Source organism: Botryllus schlosseri, chromosome 7, assembly GCF_051294905.1.
Source record: "Botryllus schlosseri isolate E-star chromosome 7, Bs_hap1, whole genome shotgun sequence".
Classification (NCBI taxonomy): domain Eukaryota; kingdom Metazoa; phylum Chordata; class Ascidiacea; order Stolidobranchia; family Styelidae; genus Botryllus; species Botryllus schlosseri.
Window position 1 is genome coordinate 22,417,114 of NC_137242.1, and position 22,473 is coordinate 22,439,586.

The 22,473-nt window shown below is 41.6% G+C and overlaps 1 protein-coding gene and 3 long non-coding RNA genes across 4 annotated transcripts in view; 2 read left to right on the top strand and 2 right to left on the bottom strand.

Annotated features, from left to right (window-relative positions):
- Window positions 1-22,473, top strand: part of LOC145442973 (uncharacterized) — a 153,860-nt gene that overhangs the window by 111,355 nt on the left and 20,032 nt on the right. The window lies entirely within an intron of this gene.
- On the top strand, window positions 322-10,156 carry LOC145442991 (uncharacterized). The gene is made up of 3 exons (XR_013916246.1): window positions 322-5,093; window positions 5,163-5,229; window positions 9,901-10,156. It is a non-coding gene; the product is annotated as an uncharacterized LOC145442991 (long non-coding RNA).
- Window positions 10,563-18,487, bottom strand: LOC145443004 (uncharacterized). Its single transcript, XR_013916259.1, has 2 exons — window positions 18,113-18,487; window positions 10,563-11,295 (listed from the first exon to the last, which is right to left on the bottom strand). It is a non-coding gene; the product is annotated as an uncharacterized LOC145443004 (long non-coding RNA).
- On the bottom strand, window positions 15,061-18,114 carry LOC145442807 (uncharacterized). The gene has a single exon (XM_080320821.1). It carries the CDS (start codon window positions 16,993-16,995, stop codon window positions 15,061-15,063), a length of 1,935 nt encoding a protein of 644 aa, XP_080176947.1. The 5' UTR covers window positions 16,996-18,114.

Here is a 22,473-nt window from a genome sequence, read left to right on the forward strand (position 1 = left end):
ATGAGAGGACTAATATGGTCGGCCACGTAGTTGTTCTCGTGGCCTGCATATTTATGAATATAGGAGTGGGCATTATTACGTGTTTTATTTCCGATCCTTTTTACCGGAATATTCTGAAACCAACGTCAACTAGAGGGCAAGACTACTTCGCCAATGACAGAAAAAAGAAATCGACGATTTCTATTAAGATGTCCTTGATATGACATCTGTAACCCGTATGGCAATCCGGTAGTTCTCAAAATATTTGCAGCGCGTCCCAAATCTGAAGGGTGCTCATTAGGGTTGTTCAAAATTTGGAAAATGTTTGGAATTATGCGTGTCCATCGCTTATTCTGTAGATTGTTAAAAAACAATAATGGGCTTGAAAGAAGCTCCCAGGAAAGCCGCTAACATTTGTCTAAATGCGTTTGAAAGTCGTTGTTGAAGAGTGGGCGGGCAACCGACAGCAGAGGCGGGCAATCACGAAACCACGGTTCTTGATTGGGTAATCGGCTAAGCTTCACTGATTACTGCAACAGCTGACTCGGATTCGGGAGCTTCGCTTTACTAAATTGAAAGTCTGTTTTGCTGAGGTAGAGTCTGTTAGTAGCGGTTGTGGTTCTGTACAAGCGCGTTGTGGGTTGATGAATCATTAGTAGTACTGTAACACGTGTTCTTTGAATGCTTCAGAGTCGATAGCAGTAGTTAATGATTTGGAGCAACAATAGTGCAGTCATGGCAGAGGCAAAACGGCGAAAGATTGCACAGTGCACACATGCTGCAGCGAAGAACAAGATCCAAATCTGAGCAGTACTTGGTCGGATATACTTGCGATTACATCCGTGGCTCGAGATTACCTACTATACGAGAAGTAATGAGTTACTTGCTGCATCTGAAATAGCATCGTCCTCAGTCAACCCCTACTCATGAACTATGTACTGTGGTGGTGGATGATGTAATGACAGTGTGGAAAATGGCGAGAATTGCGTCAATGCAGAAATCACATGTGGTGCGATCACTTCAAAACCTGCACGAAAGATGGCGTGATCTGAAGAAGAATCCGAAACAGGAAAGTGATCCCAAGGGTAAGACAAGAAAATTCATTGATAATTTGGACAAGCTGTGGGATATTGGAAGTAGAGATGCCATAACAACAATAGAAAATGGCATTTATCTATCACATGAAAGAAAGCTTGAAGACATTGCATTTTATGAAGATCAACGGCAATCTCGCCAGTCAATAATTTTGGGAAGAGACAAAATTCTGGCTAAAGACCTCAAAAAGAAAACAGCAGCCATTGCAGATCAAACTGTTAAAAACGTTTCACACGACTCAAGTTGCTGTACTGGATGCTGTACCAGCTTTGGTTTTTGGCACCACAGCAAGCAACAGCGGCTGGAAGAAGAGTGCAGCGAAGATCCTTGAGGACCTTCTAGGAAAGAAGGTTTTTTAGCATGCGTGTCGGCACCATGTGTATGAGTTAGTAGTCAAAGACGTCTGGAAATGTTTATTTAGAAAAGCAACAACCGGACCAGAGAACACATGGTTTGCCCACCTTAAGAAGAGCTGGAGCAGTCTTGACAGAAAACAGCAATTCAAGACTCTGACTATTCCTATATGCTTCAAAGAACGAGCAGCAATGACAGTTGAGAACTTCAAGCTACTACTCGCCAGAAAAGATTTCTTCACACGGGATGACTACAAACAATGTGTGACTAATGCTCTTGCTCTTCTCCGTGCAGATGGAGATATACATCATCACAAACCTGGTGCAACACACCATGCAAGGTGGATGGGCACAATTCCGTATGCTCAGAAGATGTTTATGTGGGCTGGTCAGTTACATTACAAATCTGAAGAAGTGGAACTGCTGCATCGCTTCAATTTATTTTTAGTTCTCTTTTATATCCCTGCCTGGGTTGCTTCCAGCATTGGTCGTGATGCAGTCGGTAATGACTTGAGATTCATCCAGGACATGTTGAGTTACAAGGAACATGATGAACAGGAGAGGCCCGCCCTCGTTGAATGCAACTGTACACATCAACAAGGTCACTACTTTGTCTGATTTTATTGGGCCACAGTCGTGGTACATATTTGATGTTTTTGAATGCTCTGGGGCGTGGCTAGCTCAACCGGTTGATGTTTGGCACTTATCAGATTCCTACACCAGAATGAGCTCCTACATCAGTTCTGTCAAAGTCTTTAATGATGCCGCAGAACGAGGTGTAAAGCTAAGCACAGACTATGCTGCAATCTTGACTGACAATGAACAACAAAGAGACAGTCTGCTTCAAGCTGTAGAACAGCATAGGAAGACAGTTGGAGACAGCAGGAAGTCAACTCTAATCAAAAGCCTGTAATCTGCAACTTGTGCCTGACAATGCAACACTGATCTGCAACATACTTTTTTAATGTCTTTTGTAAATAGTGCTTTTCGCCTTCATTCAATTGTGAATAAAAAGTGTAATATGCGTTCGTTTATGGCTGAGACGTTGACTAGTCATAACAAGTACTACTGAGATGTTGACTCCTGGTGGTAAATTTTTGAGTTTCACTCACTGTAACTTTTGGAAAGGTTGAAGGTAGCAAGATGCATGCATCTAGTTTATTCGTATCTCAACTAGCGAGAGCACCTGTGCAATACATAGCACTTATACACATTCTGCTGGTAGATATTAACTTAGGCGGTTGCAATGTTGTACTATGGACTCTTGATGACAACATTAACAAAGGCAATATATCATGTCTGTAATGCCACCAACAGAAACGACTGCACAACAGCACGCAAAAATCGTTACCAGCAGTGTTCACAAAGTCGGTCTTTCAGCCAATCATCAGCTTATTATTACCGGCTTCAACCAATCAGGATTAATGGCTTCTCTTTGCCCGCCCACTTCATCGATTCCCCGCCCACTCGCCGACGGCTACTTTCAAACGCATTTAGACAAATATTACCGGCTTTCCTGCGAGCTTCTTTCAAGCCCATTATTGTTTTTAACAATAATCTACAGAATAAGCGATGGACACGCAGAATTCCAAACATTTTCCAAATTTTGAACAACCCTAATATGTATGCATATGTATTATCTTCACCTCTTCGGTTAATTTATATCAGGGGTCCTGAAAGTATGGGTCGTGATGGCATCTGAGCAATCTTTTAATATGTAATATTTGTTGAATTTCTTTTAACTACTGTAGGCCTATCAGCGAGACGGGTAGAAAAGTTATCGCAACAACTTGGCTTGATCATAAAAATGTGCCGACCTTTGTATTGGTTTGAATCCACCATAAGATTTGTCCCACCATGGTTTCTCTGAAAAACACTGTCGGGGAGCGATAGGATGCTTTAGTAGGGGTGTGCAACGATTGGGTGCGGGAGTATTAGAGAGAGGACTTGCGAGGCCGACCACTACCGCGACAGGATACATGAAGACAATATGTTATAGCCAGCATATATCGATAGGTGAAGTATGGTGCCGAAAAATTGCCGGCGATAAAACCAAAATGACCGTTGCTGGTTGGCTATACCTTCGATATTGGTGCTGGTTGGCTATACCTTCGATATTGGTATGTACGGTCGACGAAATGGTTGGTATATACCGAATAATATGAGTATAGAAAGTCAGTAAAAATGCGACCCGTGGTCAAATATAGCACTTAAATTTGAAATCGCGCATGCCAGACATTTAGTGCGGAGCGGATCGACAAATTCTCTGGTCCGGCTCCGGCCGTATCAGGAAAAAGTACTGATCCGGCTCCGGACGAAAATGAAAAATTCCGGCCAGAAATCCGGCCCTACGCGGTACGGGGGTCCCGTGAATTGATAAATATACCTCGTTTGTGTTCGCACTGGATTGGCGGTTACTTGCGTGTTGTTGGTTGGTAGTTATTTAGTTATAAAAGTCATGCTTATCCATAAAAAGATTCTGGCCGTATCAAAAAAGTAGTGATCCGGCTCCGGCCATAACAGAAAAAGTACTGATCCGGCTCTGATCCGGTCCGGCCAATATTGTGAAAATCCGGCCGGCTATCCAATCCGGCTCCGGTCCATGCTCAGCACTACCAGACATGTTCCACAGAGCTGCATTGCGTATGCGACTGCTGTCTGCGCGTTCTCTATATCATACACATGCCCGTAAAATGTAGCACAGTTATATTTAAAATGCATACGATTTGACGTGCGAGGCTAGGGTCGCGAGTTGCCACTGAAACTCGGATATGGGCCGCAGTCAAAATGGTTTAAAAACCACAGCATTATATAATCGAATAAAAGCTTGCGTTCTGGCTTATAATCACGATTTTACGATGATGCGGCCCGCGAATCAATTCAGATGTTGAATGCGGCCCGCGAGCTGAAAAGTTTGCCCACCCCTGCCCTAATCAATGTTGCACGCAACTGTGATTGATTGCAGGGTTCCCCTCAATATCCATTTTTGCTCCACCCCTATGAGCATTGTCATAAATATGTGTAACCGCTACCACTAGAATAGTGCTGACTACATGGAACTTTGATCAATATGTGCAGAATTGTATTGATATTCCGTTCACTGCACGCGCACCGAATTTCAGCATAGTGGATAAAGATCCAGAAGTTTCGGAAAGAAAAATGAAATGACTTGGCATGAAGTTGTTAGTGAACTGCTACAGATGTGAAGCAATGTTCCCTCTCATTTCTGACTAGTCTGTGCGCACACTCAAGAATTCACTACGAAGACCCTTGGACAACAGTGCGTAACGACTAAAAAAATGGTCATCACTTCAGATTTTGTGTGCGGATAGACCGTGTCAGCACTGCGCATTTGCGCATGTATGCAGCTTAAAGGGGCCATTGATGTGAAGTGATATATGACAATAATATTCGAAGTACAGTACATGCTAACGCTAGAGTATTCCAAATTTTTTGATATACATGTCAATTCAACATTGATTTTCACAGATTTGATACGCAGTCATAGTATCGTCATAGTAGCATAATCAGTCAATGTAAAAATTATTACATAGCTGTGCAATGTGCCACCAGAGTGAGCTGCAGGTTGTGAAACAAATGATAGCACCATTCTTTTGGAACACAGAGAAAATCAAACAAGCAGTGATGTGCCAAGCCGTCAAATAGGTATTTATCTATCTATCTGTATATGTGAGTGTGAATGCGCATACCAATATCGAGTTCATTTTATATTAGAGTTTTTCTGAAAGCACTTTGCTCGAGCTTTATCCAGTTCCTCACACGGTGATACCAACACTGGGCTGTAAGTATGTCATTTCCATTCATATTTATACCATGCTTGAGAGTAATTCCCTCTCAAGATGCAAATATTTTTTAAATCCGTCTCCACACCCTCTCAGAATTTTCTGTAAAATCTTGTGCAACTAGAGTAACTAGTGTTGAGTAAAATGAAATTGATTTCAGAAATTTTCGTTGAACGGTCTTAAAGTTATTGCACTTAAAAAAATGATGGTTTTGTGCTTACTCAACCGCGAAATTTTACTGCCTAAAATCTGTGTATGATTGTAACTGCAACAGATCATTAGTATTGCAAGGTATTGGTTTGAATGCTGTTTAACAATGATTGTCGGTGCATGGTCTTTACTTACTAGGAATTTTCCTGCTTCACAATATAGGGTCAAGGGTCAAATCCTGGTTTTAAAATTGCCATATGTTGAAATCAGTGATGCGTAACGTTATTTTCAAACTTATCTGGCGCAATTCTATTTAAACCAAAATTCACGAACAAGGTGTCATATGAAAGATGTTGCCAATTAGAATACAATAAACTTGGTTGTAATATTGATATTTGACCACAGCATAGTGTAAAATATGATTTGGTACTCAGTGAAAAATAGCACAATTTCTCATAAATATTAAAAGTAAAATTCTAACTATCTGATTTTGCGTTTAGTAGATACTTGTTGCCATGCTCAGAGAGTAATCTTATTAATTGGATATGTTCATTAAGCTTGCAAGTGAACTTATGGGTTACCTTTCAAACGATATTTAGACTTTCTGTAAGTATGACAGGTAGTGAGTTATTCCATGTTTTATCCATGCTGAACAGTATATTTTATGACTACAAATTCATTGTTTGCTCTATATCCTATGCCTATATTATGAGTAATATTTGATACGATTGTTGGTCTACGTAACGTGTCAAAATGTCATCATAAGATTTACTGTTGCATGTGATGTCAGTCAAAATTCCAATCACGTACACCGAGTCATGTATGCATATTATTGCCTATTTAATGTCTTGCCAATCCGTGTAGGATATCTCTGATGATCTGCTATCTTTCGATCGATGTTAATCAGTAGACATGGCATAAATAATTTGAAATAGCTATGAGTTGTTGAGTAATAGTGCTGTCTTGTTGTTCAGATACAATCAGGTTTTATGCTACTTACAATGAACGCGAGAGAATCCTGCAGTGTTGGAATACTATTAGATAAGCCCAGCGAGTGCCATAAGCTAACATTTGTGACCAAGAAATCACTAGTTCCATGTAAAGAATTGGATGTTGAGGAAAGAGAGAAACTTCTACACAGAGCAAATTTAATCAGCGAAGAGGGGAAAGTTGAAACAATATGCGGACACCACAAAGCACTGATGATAGACCAGTATGAAGCATTGCAGGTAACTTGTTGTGACCCCTTGAAGTGTCATAGAAGGAAAATTAGAAAGAACATCCATGCCATAACACTTGAGCAGACAAAGGCTTTACAGAAGCAGATGGTAACAGTTGTTCCAGGAAAGAAAGTTTGTAATAACTGCAATATTAAGTTGAAAGCAATGTGTGCGCAAATCTGTGACTCTTCTAATGGTGAAGATAGTGAGGAAAATGGTGAAGATAGTGAGGAAGAATGTTCAATTGATCAGGTATCAAGTTTTGTTGATCAGGTATCAAGTTTTGTATTGAATTCAAGTTTGAACGAAATTGGAGTGTCCCCCTTGAAACTGCATGGTATGGCCAAAGATCGACGCACTCAGTACGGCAAAAGAAAATTATTGAAGATTAGAAACAGAATGACAAAAAAGGTTGCAACTGCACTAGACCTCTCAATAGATGAGGTCAGTCAGGAGAGTTATTCCAACAGATCATTGGAACAAAAAGCTAATGATCTGGATATCTTAATGGGAGAAATTTTTGCCAAGATAAATCATACTGATACAACAAGAGCAGAGAAAATCCAACTACTGACATTAGCTCTAAAATTCGTGGAATAAAAAAGAAATATCTGAGTATTTTGGTGTCCCATATTGTTTAGTGACTGCTGCTAAAAGCATACTCGGGGAAAATGGTATTTTGAGTAAACCACCACCAAGAAAGGGAAAGGCTTTAAGTCAGTCAATAAAAGAAACAATCTCAGAATTTTACTGCAATGATGATAATTCAAGAACAATGCCTGGAATTCGGGGTAAGGTCTCAGTTAAAAGAAACGTATATCAGCAGAAAAAATTGATTTTATGTACCTTGAAAGAGTTGTATCAGCTATTTCGAAAGAAGCACAATGACCTCTCAGTTGGATTTTCAACCTTTGCAGCTTTAAGGCCAAAATGGTGTGTATTGGCAGGATCCTCAGGTACACATTCAGTTTGCGTGTGTACAATACACCAGAATGTGATATTGATGATGAAATCAGCCCAATTTGAGGAGAGTTACCATGAGTTGATCAGCATGATGGTGTGTGATACAAAGAGCAAAGACTGTATGTTGCAACGTTGTTCTCATTGCCCAGGCCCCAAAGTAGTTGAGGAATATATAAAAAGGAAATTTGAAGATTTCAATGAACCAATTACATTTAATCAGTGGACAGCCACTGACAGAACAGAGTTGGTTTATAGGGTACTTCCTGTGACTGAGTTTATTGCGGTGCTCATGACTAAACTGATCAAACTCCTACCGCATTCCTTCATTGCAAAACAACAGGCGACTTTTCTTAAACTGCGCAAGGAGACATTGGAGGAAGGATCTGTAGTTATCTTGATGGACTTCAGTGAAAACCATTCATTTCATGTCCAAGACGAGGCCCAAGGATATCACTGGTCTCATAGTAATTGTACTGTGCATCCAGTGGTATGCTACTATGTCAAAAATGGCGAGCTGCAGCATTTGTCGCTTTGTTCTTTTTCGAGCGACTTGCGCCACGATGTAGCCATGGTTTATGAAATTCAAAGTGAAACGATAAGCTTTTTGAAAAATTGATTGCCATTTGTAACAAAAGTGGAATATTTTACCGATGGTTGCGCTGCGCAATATAAAAATTACAAAAACTTCATCAATTTGTGCTGGCACGAAGAGGACTTCGGTGTGAAAGCGGAATGGTCCTTTTTCGCAACTAGTCACGGCAAATCCGTTTGCGATGGAATAGGAGGTACAGTGAAAAGATCAGCCACTTTGGAAAGTCTTCGACGACGGCCATACGATGCCCAAATTCTGAATGTTCAAGAAATGATGAAGTACTGCAAAACTGCAATTCCCAGCATCTATTTCAAAGAGCTTCCAGAAACAGACCTCCAAATTACAAGAGAACAATTGAAAAAAAGATTTGCTCTTGGTAGCACCATCAAAGGAACCAGATCCTTTCATAATTTTCGGCCAATATCTAATTGCAAAGTTGCCATGAAACGCATAAATTTTGATGAGAAGGACAGTTTAATTTTTGATTTTTCACAGCCTAAATGTCACCCATGTGTTGATGGCATCAAGCAGGGCAGTTATGCATCTGTTATTTATGACAATGACTGGTTCATTGGATATATCACCGAAGTGGATAATGCAAATGATGATGCTAAAGTAAAATTTATGCATCCAAAAGGGCCTTCGGTCTCATTCAGATTTCCTGAATATGAAGATGTATGTTGGGTTCCTTATGCTCATATCTTGTGTATCGTTGAACCTCCAACCTTGGCAACATTAAGGGGCCAGTACAAATTATCAAATGGCACCCTTCAGCAAATTCAATCTGCATTTGCCAAGTTCCTACATACTCCGAAATGCACCGAAAAACCGTCAAGTGCATAATATGGACAGTATATATTGAAATAATTTGAAAATGTGTTCTGATGTTTATTATTGGTATTCAAAACTGATTATTGATATGCTTTCTACTTACTGTTCGACTTTCTTGTTCATTAACAATCGCCCCACACTACACCTATTGGTTTTTGATGCAGCTAATCTACTCTTTTCGTTTTCAGAATGTCTGGTGAATATTTATCCGTATCCGTGTTTCAGCCAAGTGATATGATCTTTAATCAACATGACAGCCATTTCAAAATAAGTTTTCTAGTAAATATTGTATGATCAGAGATCGGTGGCAAACAGGCAGTTTAGACACAGAAAGATATCTGGAAAAAACTATAAACGCTAGAAAAAAATGAAAAATTTAAACATATCTTTTCAATGAAGTATTGAGATGATTGGCAGTCAAATATCACATTCAATATCAATTCAGCAGTGTTCTACTCTTTTCAAGCTTTCATTCAACACCTTTCTCGAAAAAATCGGTTCAAATAGAATTACGCTAGGCAAAGTTGAATATTTGTTATGCATGACTGATTTTGAAAACATGATGACTTTAAATTGACATTTGACCTCTAAACCCTAGTCGTAAAGTTAAAAAGTTAGGTCTATCGCAATAAGCATATATAAAATATCTTACTGGCTGCAATTTTATCACTATAATGTCAATCCCAATTAGACAGGTTTCAAGCAGTATAGCGTCACGGCCGAGTGAGCACAAAGTGTCATTTTTCAAATTGCAATAACTCTGCAGCGAATTGTCCGATTTTCTTGAAACAAAGTTTGTTATGCTCCAAATTTGATACCCTATCCATGTGAAAATTTTCAATTGGATCTAAAACTGTAGTGGAGACGGGCGTTTGCATGTTGAGAGGGAATTACTCTAAGTTGTTTTGTGATAGATGCTGACCCATCTGATCTGCCAACTTATGGAGTAGCAGTTGGAAGCTGCATCTGCTAGTTGTTTTGGCAGCAACATTTCCAACCAAACCAAGGTAAATTTGCATTCATTACTTTTTACTAGTTCATCAATTGTCTGTTTGTAATCTCATTATTATTGCTATTAATTATTATCTCATTATTATTGCTATCAAGATTCGTATAGTTTGCCTATGCTATGTATTACAATAGACTATTGAGTTTTGTATGGGTAGCAACAGTATAACAATTGAAAAATTCGTTCGAAATTCATCAGTTATATATATCTCTACCAACAGCTCACCGAAGTTCAGGCCCAAAGTCGGCTATGAAGCAGCAAAGATTTGGAAATCAGTGATAAAGCAGAAGAGAATGAAACAAGTTAAGCATGGTCTCAAAGTTAATAATTATAGAAGATGCTGAACAACATTGATTTGACGCTAGCCGAATCTAGAGTCGAAACATGTCTTTTGTACATTTGATTCAATTTTGTTCAGCCGTTTATGTCCGCCTGCTCCAGTTTTCAGAGCCCCTTGCAATAACTTAGCTATCTTGTGTCACAAATTTATAAACTTGAACTTACTTAAAGCCATAATGCACATTTTACCTCATTTTTACGTGTCACAATCAATAAAGCACGAGCCTGTTTTGGAATGTAATGAAATGTATTGCAAACAATAATATTCATGAATGCTAGCTAGAACAAAATCTCTAGATCGTGCAGATTTCTCAGTAGGAGTCGATACTGTGTGAGTGCGTTCAACGATTCCAGTTGCAGTATGTCATCAAATTCAGCTCCATCTGCCTTGTCTGCATTGCTATGATTGTGGAGGCAGAGGCAGGCTATTGTCATAACGATATTCTGAGGTTCTTCCTTGAATATAGCCAATGCGCGAGATATTTTCTTCAACACAGAAAGCACTGTGCTCTGCCAGACGGTAACATTATGTATGAAAACGAGAGTGACTTTTTTCGGTCAAAGTTCTTGGGCATAACAGTGGCGTGAGTAAGTAAGTCCTCAGTGGATATTCAGCATCTCCAAGAGCATAATCTTCATCATTTAATATACCAAAATGCTGGGCAGTTTTGTCTTAAAAAATCGGAATCACAGCCGCACTATTTCTTCGAATACTTTGCGAAAACGTGCTAACATCTGCCAGATACTTATTCGGGATTCTGTTCTTATCATCCGTCCGTAAATTTCAACATATCGAGCAATTTCATAATCCTTCGCTGCATCGCTATACTCAACGACATCAGCGAGCAACTCAAAACAATAACAATCTGGCCTTGGTTCCGTGTTGAACTCGCTACAGCGACGAAGTAGACAGTAATTACTCGCAACTAATAGACTTGGCCGAGCCCGGCGCCAAATAGGCCTTTTGCAGGACTTCGATCACGTGACTAGATACGCATAGCAACCACAAATTGGTTAGCAAGCTACTTTCTCGCGCACCTGCTTCAGTGCTAAATATCGCATAGTGTACTGTTGATTTCTGGTTGTAGACGTTTCGGAAATTTGTTGCAGAAGTCATCAGAGATTCACCTATGCTAGATGTCAATCCTGTACAAAGCATTTAGAATGATATCGTCAGAATTACGCAGAAATCCATCGGTAACGTGGTCGTATTACGGTACTCAACTCTGATCATATGTACTTAAATTTATGCATTTGAAGTAGAGCGATTGGTTTATATTCTGGTAAGAGTATTTGAAGAGCTTCTTGGAGGTACAGAACTTCAATATACAATTAAATAGTATATTCATATTGAAATGAACCCGAATATTTTCGGCTGACACTCGTCAGGGGTAATCGTCAGCAACTAGTAGAGAATTGGAAAGAACATTGTATATCAACAATCGTATCACAAAATATGACGTCACCAGCATGAAATTTCGAATGAGAGAACGTTCAATGTACTATTTTTAGGTGATACACGAACTCCTTTTGTTGACAGAGTTTTGGTTGGTGTATTTTGATAAAAGTTGATTCCAAGGCACACAAATGGAATTGTGAACGACCTCGACCTACGATTCGAAATCGGTCGTCTCGATAATTATTCGCACAAATCGGATTATCCAACAGATGTTTGCCGATGGCAGAATTAGTGGCCTTTGATCGATCAGCATCAATCTTAAGTGGATGAGTTAAGGGTGAGCTTTTCACATCGCGTGACGCACGTGTTCTGATAAATCTGGGTCCATGTTGGTTTATGCGGTCCTGCAGACGTCACCAACCAAAACTCTGTCAACAAAAGGAGTTCGTGTATCACCTAAAAATAGTACATTGAACGTTCTCTCATTCGAAATTTCATGCTGGTGACGTCATATTTTGTGATACGATTGTTGATATACAATGTTCTTTCCAATTCTCTACTAGTTGCTGACGATTACCCCTGACGAGTGTCAGCCGAAAATATTCGGGTTCATTTCAATATGAATATACTATTTAAGAGTATTTGTTAGTTCGAGCAGTACTATTTGTCTGTTGTGGAGCCTGATTTTGGATGGAAGATATGACTGAAGCAGCCGGGACCCGCAAGGATCAGGATATACTGTCTGCTGGTTTGGGTGCTGGCGTGCTGCTATAAAACAAATGTCGCTGAACACATCAAAAGTATCTTCTGGGAGAATCTGCCATCAAGACTAAGCAAAACAGTGCACTTTATTGTTGCCTTATACAATGCCGATTTTATTAGCACTACTTCGCAACTGCGATTGAAGTGGATTTGGCAAATCACACGCGATTTTGATAACTAGTTGATGTCACATATGTGCGATATTTAGCGAACTAAGGGAAGTAACTATCAAATAACTGTTAGAGCAGCTCAAACGCAGTGACAAGATCGGTCATCCTATACCCAGAGGTGGTCAATTAACGTGGTCATTGTTGGGAACCGAGTAGAAGTAATGCCCTAATTTATACTCCAGTACAAGTAGCACTAATTACTTCCTGGACATGTCCAAAGTACTTCAAGTGGAAGTAGAAATGAATTTCTGAAAAGTAGTCAAGAAATTCGTTACATGAAGTAGATTTGGTTGAGGGTCACTTAGTTTTAGAATTCGATGCCATGTGACAACTGTAAACATTGCATCTTCTTGATCAACGCAAAAGGGTGATGACACCACAAATAGGTGCAATTTTCAAAAATTAATTTAGTTACCGTGGTACTGGGGCTATTTTGCCCAGTTGTTATGACAACCTCACGCTTGAAGGGGATGCAATCATGCGCCAAAGCTACTTTCTAGTTGACAAAATCCCAACCCTGACAAAAAAAGTACTACCTAAAAAGTGTCAAGTAGAAGTGGAAGTAGCCTATACTCATAATGACGCTAGTACTCAGGTAAAATAGTACTTCGTTGCTGACCCCCTCTGTGTATTGGTTCAACCAACTCAGAAACATCCTCTAACGACGACTAACATTGTTTCTTTTGCATTGACTCCGTAATATTCTGAACTTATGATATTCTTTGATTCATTGAATTTACAAATAAACTTGCAAAGAAGTGCAATTTATTAATTTTTGTGCATTCGATACCCAGAGCATAAGAAATAGTTGAAGAAAAATGCATGTTAACCTTATCAAGTTCAATAACTGCCGAGACTCTTATGCCTATATATTTTCCTCTACCTCCATAGCCACTTGTTTAGACATATTCATAACATCCACGGAAGAGCGCTTGTCTTGCTGTATACAAATGAAATATCATTTTCAAAGCAGACATCAACATCGGGAAAGAAGTTCAGGACAGTTAGTCAGTGGTCAGATCATCTGCTGACATTTTCTGTTGGCATGAAACCACGCTGCCTTCTACCGCATGACCGAATTTTATGTGGTGATAATAATTGGCTCCTGACTGAATTCTTGACGAGGGCATCATCAATTTCTTAGTTGCCTATGTTCGGCTCTCTTGGGATAATCCATCAGATCATTAATTCGTATACATGTGGTATAGCCATGTCTTGAAACTCAAGATATTTGCACTGTGCCATAAAGTGAAGTAATCCAATCCAGGCAATCAATCAAGTAATCCAGGCCTCGGGACAGTTGCACCCTCAATTAGAGCTGATGATAATTTTTCTTCGGGTAGTGGCACTTGGCAGCATGACAGAATGATCAATAACTTGTAATATAGGCGCCAGTATAGAGCCTGTATTCCCTATAGGCACCAAGAACGATGTCGGCTTACGACAGAAGTTTATTGCAGCAAAAGAGAACCCAACACCGCGACCAACCGTTATATAAAGTAATTATGTGATGACACCAATCAATCGCAATCAGCGGACAATCAATTAACAGGAGCCAACATTCGGCTCCGTTCAAACACAACACAAAACAATATTGGCGCAACGTTTTCTCCTTCATTTGTCTATGACATAATCTTTATACCAGACAGGAGGTTTTCTGACTCTCAGAGACCGACGAGGTCGTATTGGTAGACTCTCCGATGGGAGGTCAGGTAGACGTTGTTGCTAGTCTGGTTCGGGGACAGGATCTACCGGATATTGCCGTTCGTCGGGAGTAGATGCTTCCAAGCGCCCTTCGTCGGAGATCGACGCATTGTCGAGAATCTCGGGCTCATGCTCGATAGATTCGCAATCCGGATCAGAGTAATTCAAAGTTCGATCTATTGGTCCAATTTCGTTTGGTACCAAGAAACAGTCATTTTGACGCACGCGATATTTCCCGTACGAAAGTCGTTTGCCTCCAAATCGAGATATGTTGCACCACTCGCATTCGGTTGACACCACCAAATACCGGTCCCTGCATCGGTGCTTTTTATCGTTGTATTGGTAAACGATATCTCCAACGCCGATAGGAACCGAACCGATTTCCTCGTTTCTCGTTTAGGGGCCTTTGCAACTTCACTTGCCGGATGATTAGCGGTCCTACGTTCCTGTTGTTTCTTTATCAGCTCTTCATCATCGATGGGGAGAGAGGAGTTGGTGAACTGATCTCTCTGAAGCAGGATCTCCCTTGCCGAGACGCAATTTCCGCGGATACGGTTGTTGAGGTTACAAGTGGCGATTTGAAGATGTGGAGGAGTCACTTGACCTCCATGAAAGCCGGATCCCTGAAGCTTCAGTATCTCGCTGGAGAGTTCTTGGACTGCTCTTTCGGCGACGGGATTTTTATTAACGTTCATGACCCTTCCCGTGTACCCCCTTTGGGTTTATTCACGAGAAATGAAGGGTTCAGATACTCTACACTTACACTCAACTCTTCCGGTTTACGAAGAACACCTTGGGACTCGAGCAGATCGCATTTCTGCTGCAATTCCAAGAGGCGGTTTCTAGAATACTGAGGGACCCTCCCTTTACGCTGGGGTGGGGATGTAGGGCCCATATTCACGACTGTCTCAAAACTTCCGTGAGACCCATTGTAAAGACCAATCGATTTGTTAAAGACGCCAGCATGTTGTTTTATCGATTCGGAGAACCGCTCGCGGATATCATCGTCTAAAATACCATCAGGGTCAATCGAGACGCAAGGTATAGTACCTCTTAGTTGTGAGTCGAGCGTGTCGGGTAGAGTGTCCGGCGGAAGGGTTTCCGGGGCCTCGGGGGCGTCCCCCAAAGGTACTATTCTCGACACGTGACCATGTTTGGAGACATTAATGGGAAGGTCGGTGTCGTTTACAAGACATAGTTTACCATCTTCAACGTCCGCAACGTGGGTGCTCGGCCACCTGTATTCTTGGGAGGTGATCCTGTGCGATGAAACCGGCTCTACAATAATCGACGAATTTGTATTTACCTGTAGTTTGAGGTTGTCGCCGGGCCATATAGTCTTAGTGCACTTCGTTCGCTGAGCTTGGGTCTTACTGAATGTTGGTAGTGATTCGATATCCAGACACTTCACCCTCTCGTCGCCCAAAGTAACCTCGTTTCGGATTGGCCGTATGCCAACGTCATTTTGCACGAAAAATGGCATCCCAGCCAGGGCGTCAGAACCTAGCTTTCGCACAACCAGGGCGGGGAACGCAAGTTTATGTTTTCCTAACCTGAATGTCGTCGAGATCTCTCCGACAACTGGTAAACGAGTTTCTCCGTCTGCTTGCAAGGCCTGGTGAGATGTTTTGACAATCGGAATCTTCAAACGATTGGCTGTCGACTCTCGAATAAGATGTGCAGTAGCTCCGGAATCCAAAGTCAAGTTGATGCATAGCGAGTTGCGGTACACCTGTAGGAATGGAGAACATTTTATGGATACACGGCTGACAGGGTGAATACAGTCTACTGTGTCAATATGGTCGGTGTTTTTGATCGGCCCTTCGTCGTTAACAACGAGCGAGTGCGAGTTGATGAATCGCCTATCGTCGTTTGGCAAGAATGGGCACTGGCTGAGATAGTTACCTGTAACCCGACGCTTCGCGGCTTTGCACAACGGGCACACCTTGTTGCGTTGTCGTCTGTCCTGACCCGCAGTTTTTGGTGGAGCTTGGTAAGAACGCATAACGCGTGTTTCGTTTGCAGCATTCACTTCGTCCATCAGGGAACTTAGCGCCTGGGATATTTCCGGTTTAATTGAGGCAAGTGTGCGGCTGCGTAGTTCTGTGCCGTAACGCTGCTTCACGTGTCTCGGTAAATCTCTATGAAGGGTCTGTAGCCACATAACGACGATAAGGTTTTCGACGGTGGCAGAGGCTTCCTCGTCTTCTGTCACGTCGGTCCCATGATGGCTGATGTTGTCGCCAGCTTTCAACAGGTTGTCGTCTATGAATGATGTTATACGTTGGAACAAATCCTCAGGTTTCTCATCTGGCTCGAGTTGAATTTCTGCGAGATCCAAGAAATGGGCTCCTGTTCGCTGGAACCCGTAGTGAGACCTGATAGTTTGCCAAATCGACTCCATAGAAGTGCTCTTTTGGACAAACATGTTTCTGGAGATGATCGGGCAGTAATTTGCTAGTTGACCAAGCATGAGTTCTAACAATTGCACTTTTTGATGGGCCGTTTTTCTTCGGTCCTCCGGAACATTTCCGTCGTCGTCGGTGAAGCCACGTGTAGCATCGGCCTTCGTGTAGCGTTGCCACGTTGCGTTATCGGCGAGGAATGGTGCAAAGTTAGCGTCCATGCTCAAGCAGTATTTATGATTGCTCTTCCAGCTTTCAAAAGATGCGATCGTCTCCGACTTGTTAGACACCACTGCTTCGGTGCACGCGCCGAGGCTGACATTTCCGTTTCCTTGGTGAGAGTTTCGATTCCTTGACCGCTGCCACCACGCCAGTATAGAGCCTGTATTCCCTATAGGCACCAAGAGCGATGTCGGCTTACGACATAAGTTTATTGCAGCAAAAGAGAACCCAACACCGCGACGAACCGTTATATAAAGTAATTATGTGATGACACCAATCAATCGCGATCAGCAGACAATCAATTAACAGGAGCCAACATTCGGCTCCGTTCAAACACAACAGAAAACAATATTGGCGAGGTGTAGAGGTCTAAATATTTTGAATTGTTTAACTGAGAAGCCATACAATAGCATAGGATGTTTAATATATATATGGTATGTAGCACATTGCATGAATTCATAACACATCAACGTACAGGCACTGGCAGTCATTGTCTCTAGGCTAAAAAATAACAGCAGTATCCCATATATATTGCAATCGATATCAATCATCAAAATGCTGGAATGATTACCAACTACCACTACAATACAACTATAGTATAGTATACTATCCACACCTAACTTAATGCTGCAATAAGTATCACGCAGTCAATGTCCTGCAATGTCGAATTTTGTGTCATAAAATCATAGTTGACTACCAAATAACGGCTACAATGTCGATCATTTTGACGCAAGGAGTTCACATAGTTCATGAATCAAAGACATCCAACATATTTGAATCCTTGCGCATTTCCATGACACTTGCGTTTTATATAAAACGTTTACAGCCCGAAAACGATAATATACTGTACCCGAAATACGGCTACGTTAACGACGGATTTCTGCGTAATTCTGGCGATATCATTCTATGTGCTTTGTACAGGATTGACATCTAGCATAGGTAAATCTCTGATGACTTCTACAACAAATTTCCGAAACGTTTACAACCAGAAATCAACAATACACTATGCGATATTTAGCACTGAAGCAGGTGCGCGAGAAAGTAGCTTGCTAACCAATTTGTGGTTGCTATGCGTATCTAGTCACGTGATCGAAGTCCTGCAAAAGGCCTATTGACGTTTGAAACCGATATAAGACCGCCGACGCCTGGCGGCTTGGGCAAGTCATTACCTGGCCTTAAGTCAGGTCTAAATTAAGACTACTTTTTGAAACCCACCCAGAGTGATTTGTTTCCCAGAGTGATTTGTTTCTGAGCAAATTGAATGGTCTTCACCCGTCACTGAAATTCACCATGGAAAAAGAGGTTAATAATTCATTAGCATTCCTTTATGTTGTTGTTGAAAAGACGGGTGCTAAAACTTTGTTACATCAGTTTACCGTAAGCCTACATTCGGTGGGCAATATATTTCGTGAGATTCTTTCTGTCCAGTTAAACGTAAAGTTAATTTGGTAAGAACTATGGTGCACAGGGCTCTGATGATTGTGCACCAGAGTCAAACTTGATTCTGAATTGGAGAACATTCTGTCAAATGGTTATCCTGATCATATCATTAAAATGAACATGGATCGTAAACTCAAAGATTTCAGAAAAGTTTACCCGTTTGGACCTAGTCGGTTTAATTTGCATCTTCCTTGGATCGGGAAAGTGTTCAACAGGTTTGAAAAGCAAATTAAATCGTCAGTGAGGCATTGTTTTTTACAAGTAGAACCGCAGATAATCTTCATGACGAAATCTCTGATGCCTGCAACGCAAAAGGATGTGCTACCTGCGACAAATCAAAGCAACATTATATATGAATACACGTGCCGTTGTGACAGTCGGTATGTAGGTCGCACGTCTCAGCGCTTGCAGCATATCCCACGGCAAATTAGAATAAGTAGGCCTAACGTTTCTCATATACTCCATCATCGCAATCTATTGACACACTGTGTGATTATGATCAAGTTACTGCTTGTAATAAGGCTATTGGAATGCATCTCTTATCCCATCCATAATGTGCTGATCATTACAATGACAGTCAATTTTCTACAGTTGCTCGTGGCCGTTCTCTTTTTCATTTGAAGGTCCTGGAATCTACGATCATAAAGCTGCGAAAGCCGATTCTCTGTCGCCAGAAGGAACGCCTCTACATCCTTGGAATGTTCCATTAATTTTGTGTGCTGTGTTCCTGGTTATTTATAATCGAATATGTACTCGTATAACCGAATATGTACTCGTTAACGTTTGTTTGGTATCGTTACTACTGCATCTTGCCCGTCTACTAATTGTTTGTTTTGGTTTTGTTATTATTACGTCATAGACACAAAATAGTTCTTACATTTCGAATTTGATCTACCCTGCTACTGATGAGGGTCAGTCGAAAAGCTTTTAGCGAATAAAATAACGATATGAAGTTATTGTTTCGCGTAATACGGTGATTTCAATTCGAAATATAAAGATGAAATAGGTAGTGCGACGTAAGAATCGTATACCAACAACTAGGGCAGCGGTTCTTGAACTTTTTTGAGCGCGACCCAAATCTGAGTTTCATGATCACCTCACGACCCAAACCTCAAACATAAAAAAATGTATTTTTTGTGTTAACACTCTGCTAATTTTTCAGATAAGACACAGACAACCAGTTATAGTACACAGTACTATGAAAGAACAATTTATTAGAAACAGATCATTTGTTCAGTGTGATTGATGAAACTGAAATTTCTCTTTCATACTATTTTCAATGCACGGCTCTATCTTACTGAGCGCAATGCGCAAATCGTCTCCAGGATCGAGGCGATTGCGAGCCTTGGTTTTACCAACCGTCAGTGCGGAAAATCCTTGCTCACACAGGTAAGTGGTCGCAAATGGGAGCAGAAAAGCCATTGCTTCGTTACCGATTATTGGCTTTTCCTTTTTAACCGAAGTCCAGAACTCTCCAAGTGACGCAGAAGAAAAAAGTTGTCGATGGAATTGGTCATGATGCAGGTCGATAAACTCGTCCTGCAACATCCTCTGGTAAATTGTCAACCCTTGCCAAAAACGGATTTGTGACCCACCACTGAGATGCCTCATTTCTGTCTGGGAAGTAGCGATCGAACTCCGTGATCAGGTTTTCCAAATGGTCCATTAGAATGGGTTTGATGATATCCAATCTGCTAATAGCAATCTGATTCCATTCCTCCAGATACTCGTTCATGGATGGAAACGCTGCTGTTCGTCCACGCTCCAGTTTCTTTTTCCAGACCTGCAGCTTTTCTTTGAAAGCAGACAGCTTCTCGGAGAGACTGATAATGTTTTGATTTCTGCCTTGCATTCATGTGTTAAGATCGTTGAGTGCGGTGAAGATGTCGTTTAAGTAACATACATTTAGCATCCACTCCTTATCTTCGAACCGAATGGCATGACGATGTACTTTTTCATTGAGAAAGACCTTTAGTTCCGTTCGTAGATCTACCAGACGGCGCAAGACCTTACCGCCGAGAAAGCCATCTCACACTGGAGTAGAATAGGAGATGTTGGAATTGAGAACCATGGTCGACACACATCTGCTCGAACAGACGAGAGTTAACAGCACTGGATTTGATGAAGTTGACTACATCAACAACCTCGTGCATCACTGCCGAAAGATCCGGAGACAAATGTTTCGCAGCAAGATTTTCACGGTGCAGAAGACAGTGGACGACTTGGACATTAGGATTGACTTGCTTGACTCGTGCAGTAAAGCCCTGTCGAGCACCAAGCATTGCGGGAGCGCCGTCAGTGCACAAGCTGACACAGTTTTCCCAGTTAATGCCTTCTTTTTGTTGGAAGTTGTCCACGACGTTGAAGATGTCCTTGCCCGTTGCTGTTGTGCAAAACAGAAATTCTTCTTCGAGGTCCATATCACCCTCGTACCTCACATAACCATTAGCTGCGCGTGCTTTCCCGTGTCGGTTGACTCATCCAGTTGATAGCTCCACTTTCCCGCCTTCTTCATTCGGGCAACCACTTTATATTCAGTGAAAGGTCTTCGATGCGACTTTGGACTGTGTCGTTCGATAGTGATACGGACTGCAATTTCGAGGCCACGTCGTCGCCGCATACGAGTCTGGCCATGTCAATGGCTGCAGGCTTAACAAGCTGTTCTCCAATCGTATGCGGTTTCGTCGTTTTACCTATTCGTAGCGAGACTACATACGATGCCAGCGTGGCTTGCTTGGAGGCTAAAAGCGCTGGATTCGTTGCTGAGCAAAATCGGCTTCGTTTCAGTACCACTTCTAGGTGCTGCTAGGGAATTCACAAAACGAGAGCAATTAGTGCAATACAAATTGGCTATAATATATAGCAAGAGACGCAACACTAATGAAATACACGGAGAGAATAGAGTCGGTCCTTTTGCCGACAAAGAATCGGTGGCTCGAGTTTTATTATAGTCGTTTCGAGAACCTTTGAATGGAACATATGTCGGACATTTTGTTATCTATACACAGACACGAGCTGATCTGGCTTAAGGCTGTATCAGACGAGGCGATGTCGGCGGAGCGTTAGTGTTTGTTTTATCATCGCTGCCATCGGCCGAATCGCCGCCGATTTTAATTGACAGTGTCAATTAACTCGGCGACATCGCCGGCGATGAGAGAAGTGGGAGATGCGCTCATGCGTATCCATATATAAACCAGTGTCGAAACTTGACTAGCGTCACTTTTGCTCAAGCCGTTTGGCGGACGGACCTTCTGGCGAGGCATTGCGAAACGAATTACTGCGATGTAGTACTGAATTATGGAGCTGTTCCACTTATCAAGTATAGGCCGGCGTTGCAAAATCGGATGTACCCACCACCTTCGAGTAGCATCAGCACGCGCACATTCTTCTACAGCTATCATGGCAGTCAAAACTCGTGCTACTTTCAACTTTTTTGACCTACCCTTACAAATACCATACTACCATGGTTCCGTTCTGTTCGGATTTTCTGGATTATGGACAAGATTTTTCGGATTTGCATGGGTATTTGGATGAGATTGTTCGTATTCGGAAGGATTGCTCCTCAGAGCTTTGAGCTGTCGGATGGATGATCATAATACGGTCGTATGTACTACACTGTATTGTACAGTGTACCTGACCTGTACAACAACAAAAAACCGATTCGCAGATGTCAATCATCCCCGAGCAGGTTTAAATGCAACGGGTCAACGCCTTCTGAAACTAATCAAGTGCAACGATCTCTCACATGATGGTAGAGAAATTATCGGCCGGCATCGCCTCGTCTGATACGGCCTTTACGGTATTTAAGCGCGTGTATTAACCAATTCGATGCTGCAATACTTTGTCATTTTCCGATGCTGGATTTGCGAGGCTGCGATCTCCTTTGGTGTGGCAGATCTCTAGCATAGCCATGTAATCCGGTCCTGTATACTGAATTAGGTGTGAGACTATATTCGTGTTTTCGGTGTACTGCAAGCCGCAGTAGTGTAGATTATGAATTCGATTTGGTCGTTGGATGATGTTTACCGCCAGTTCGT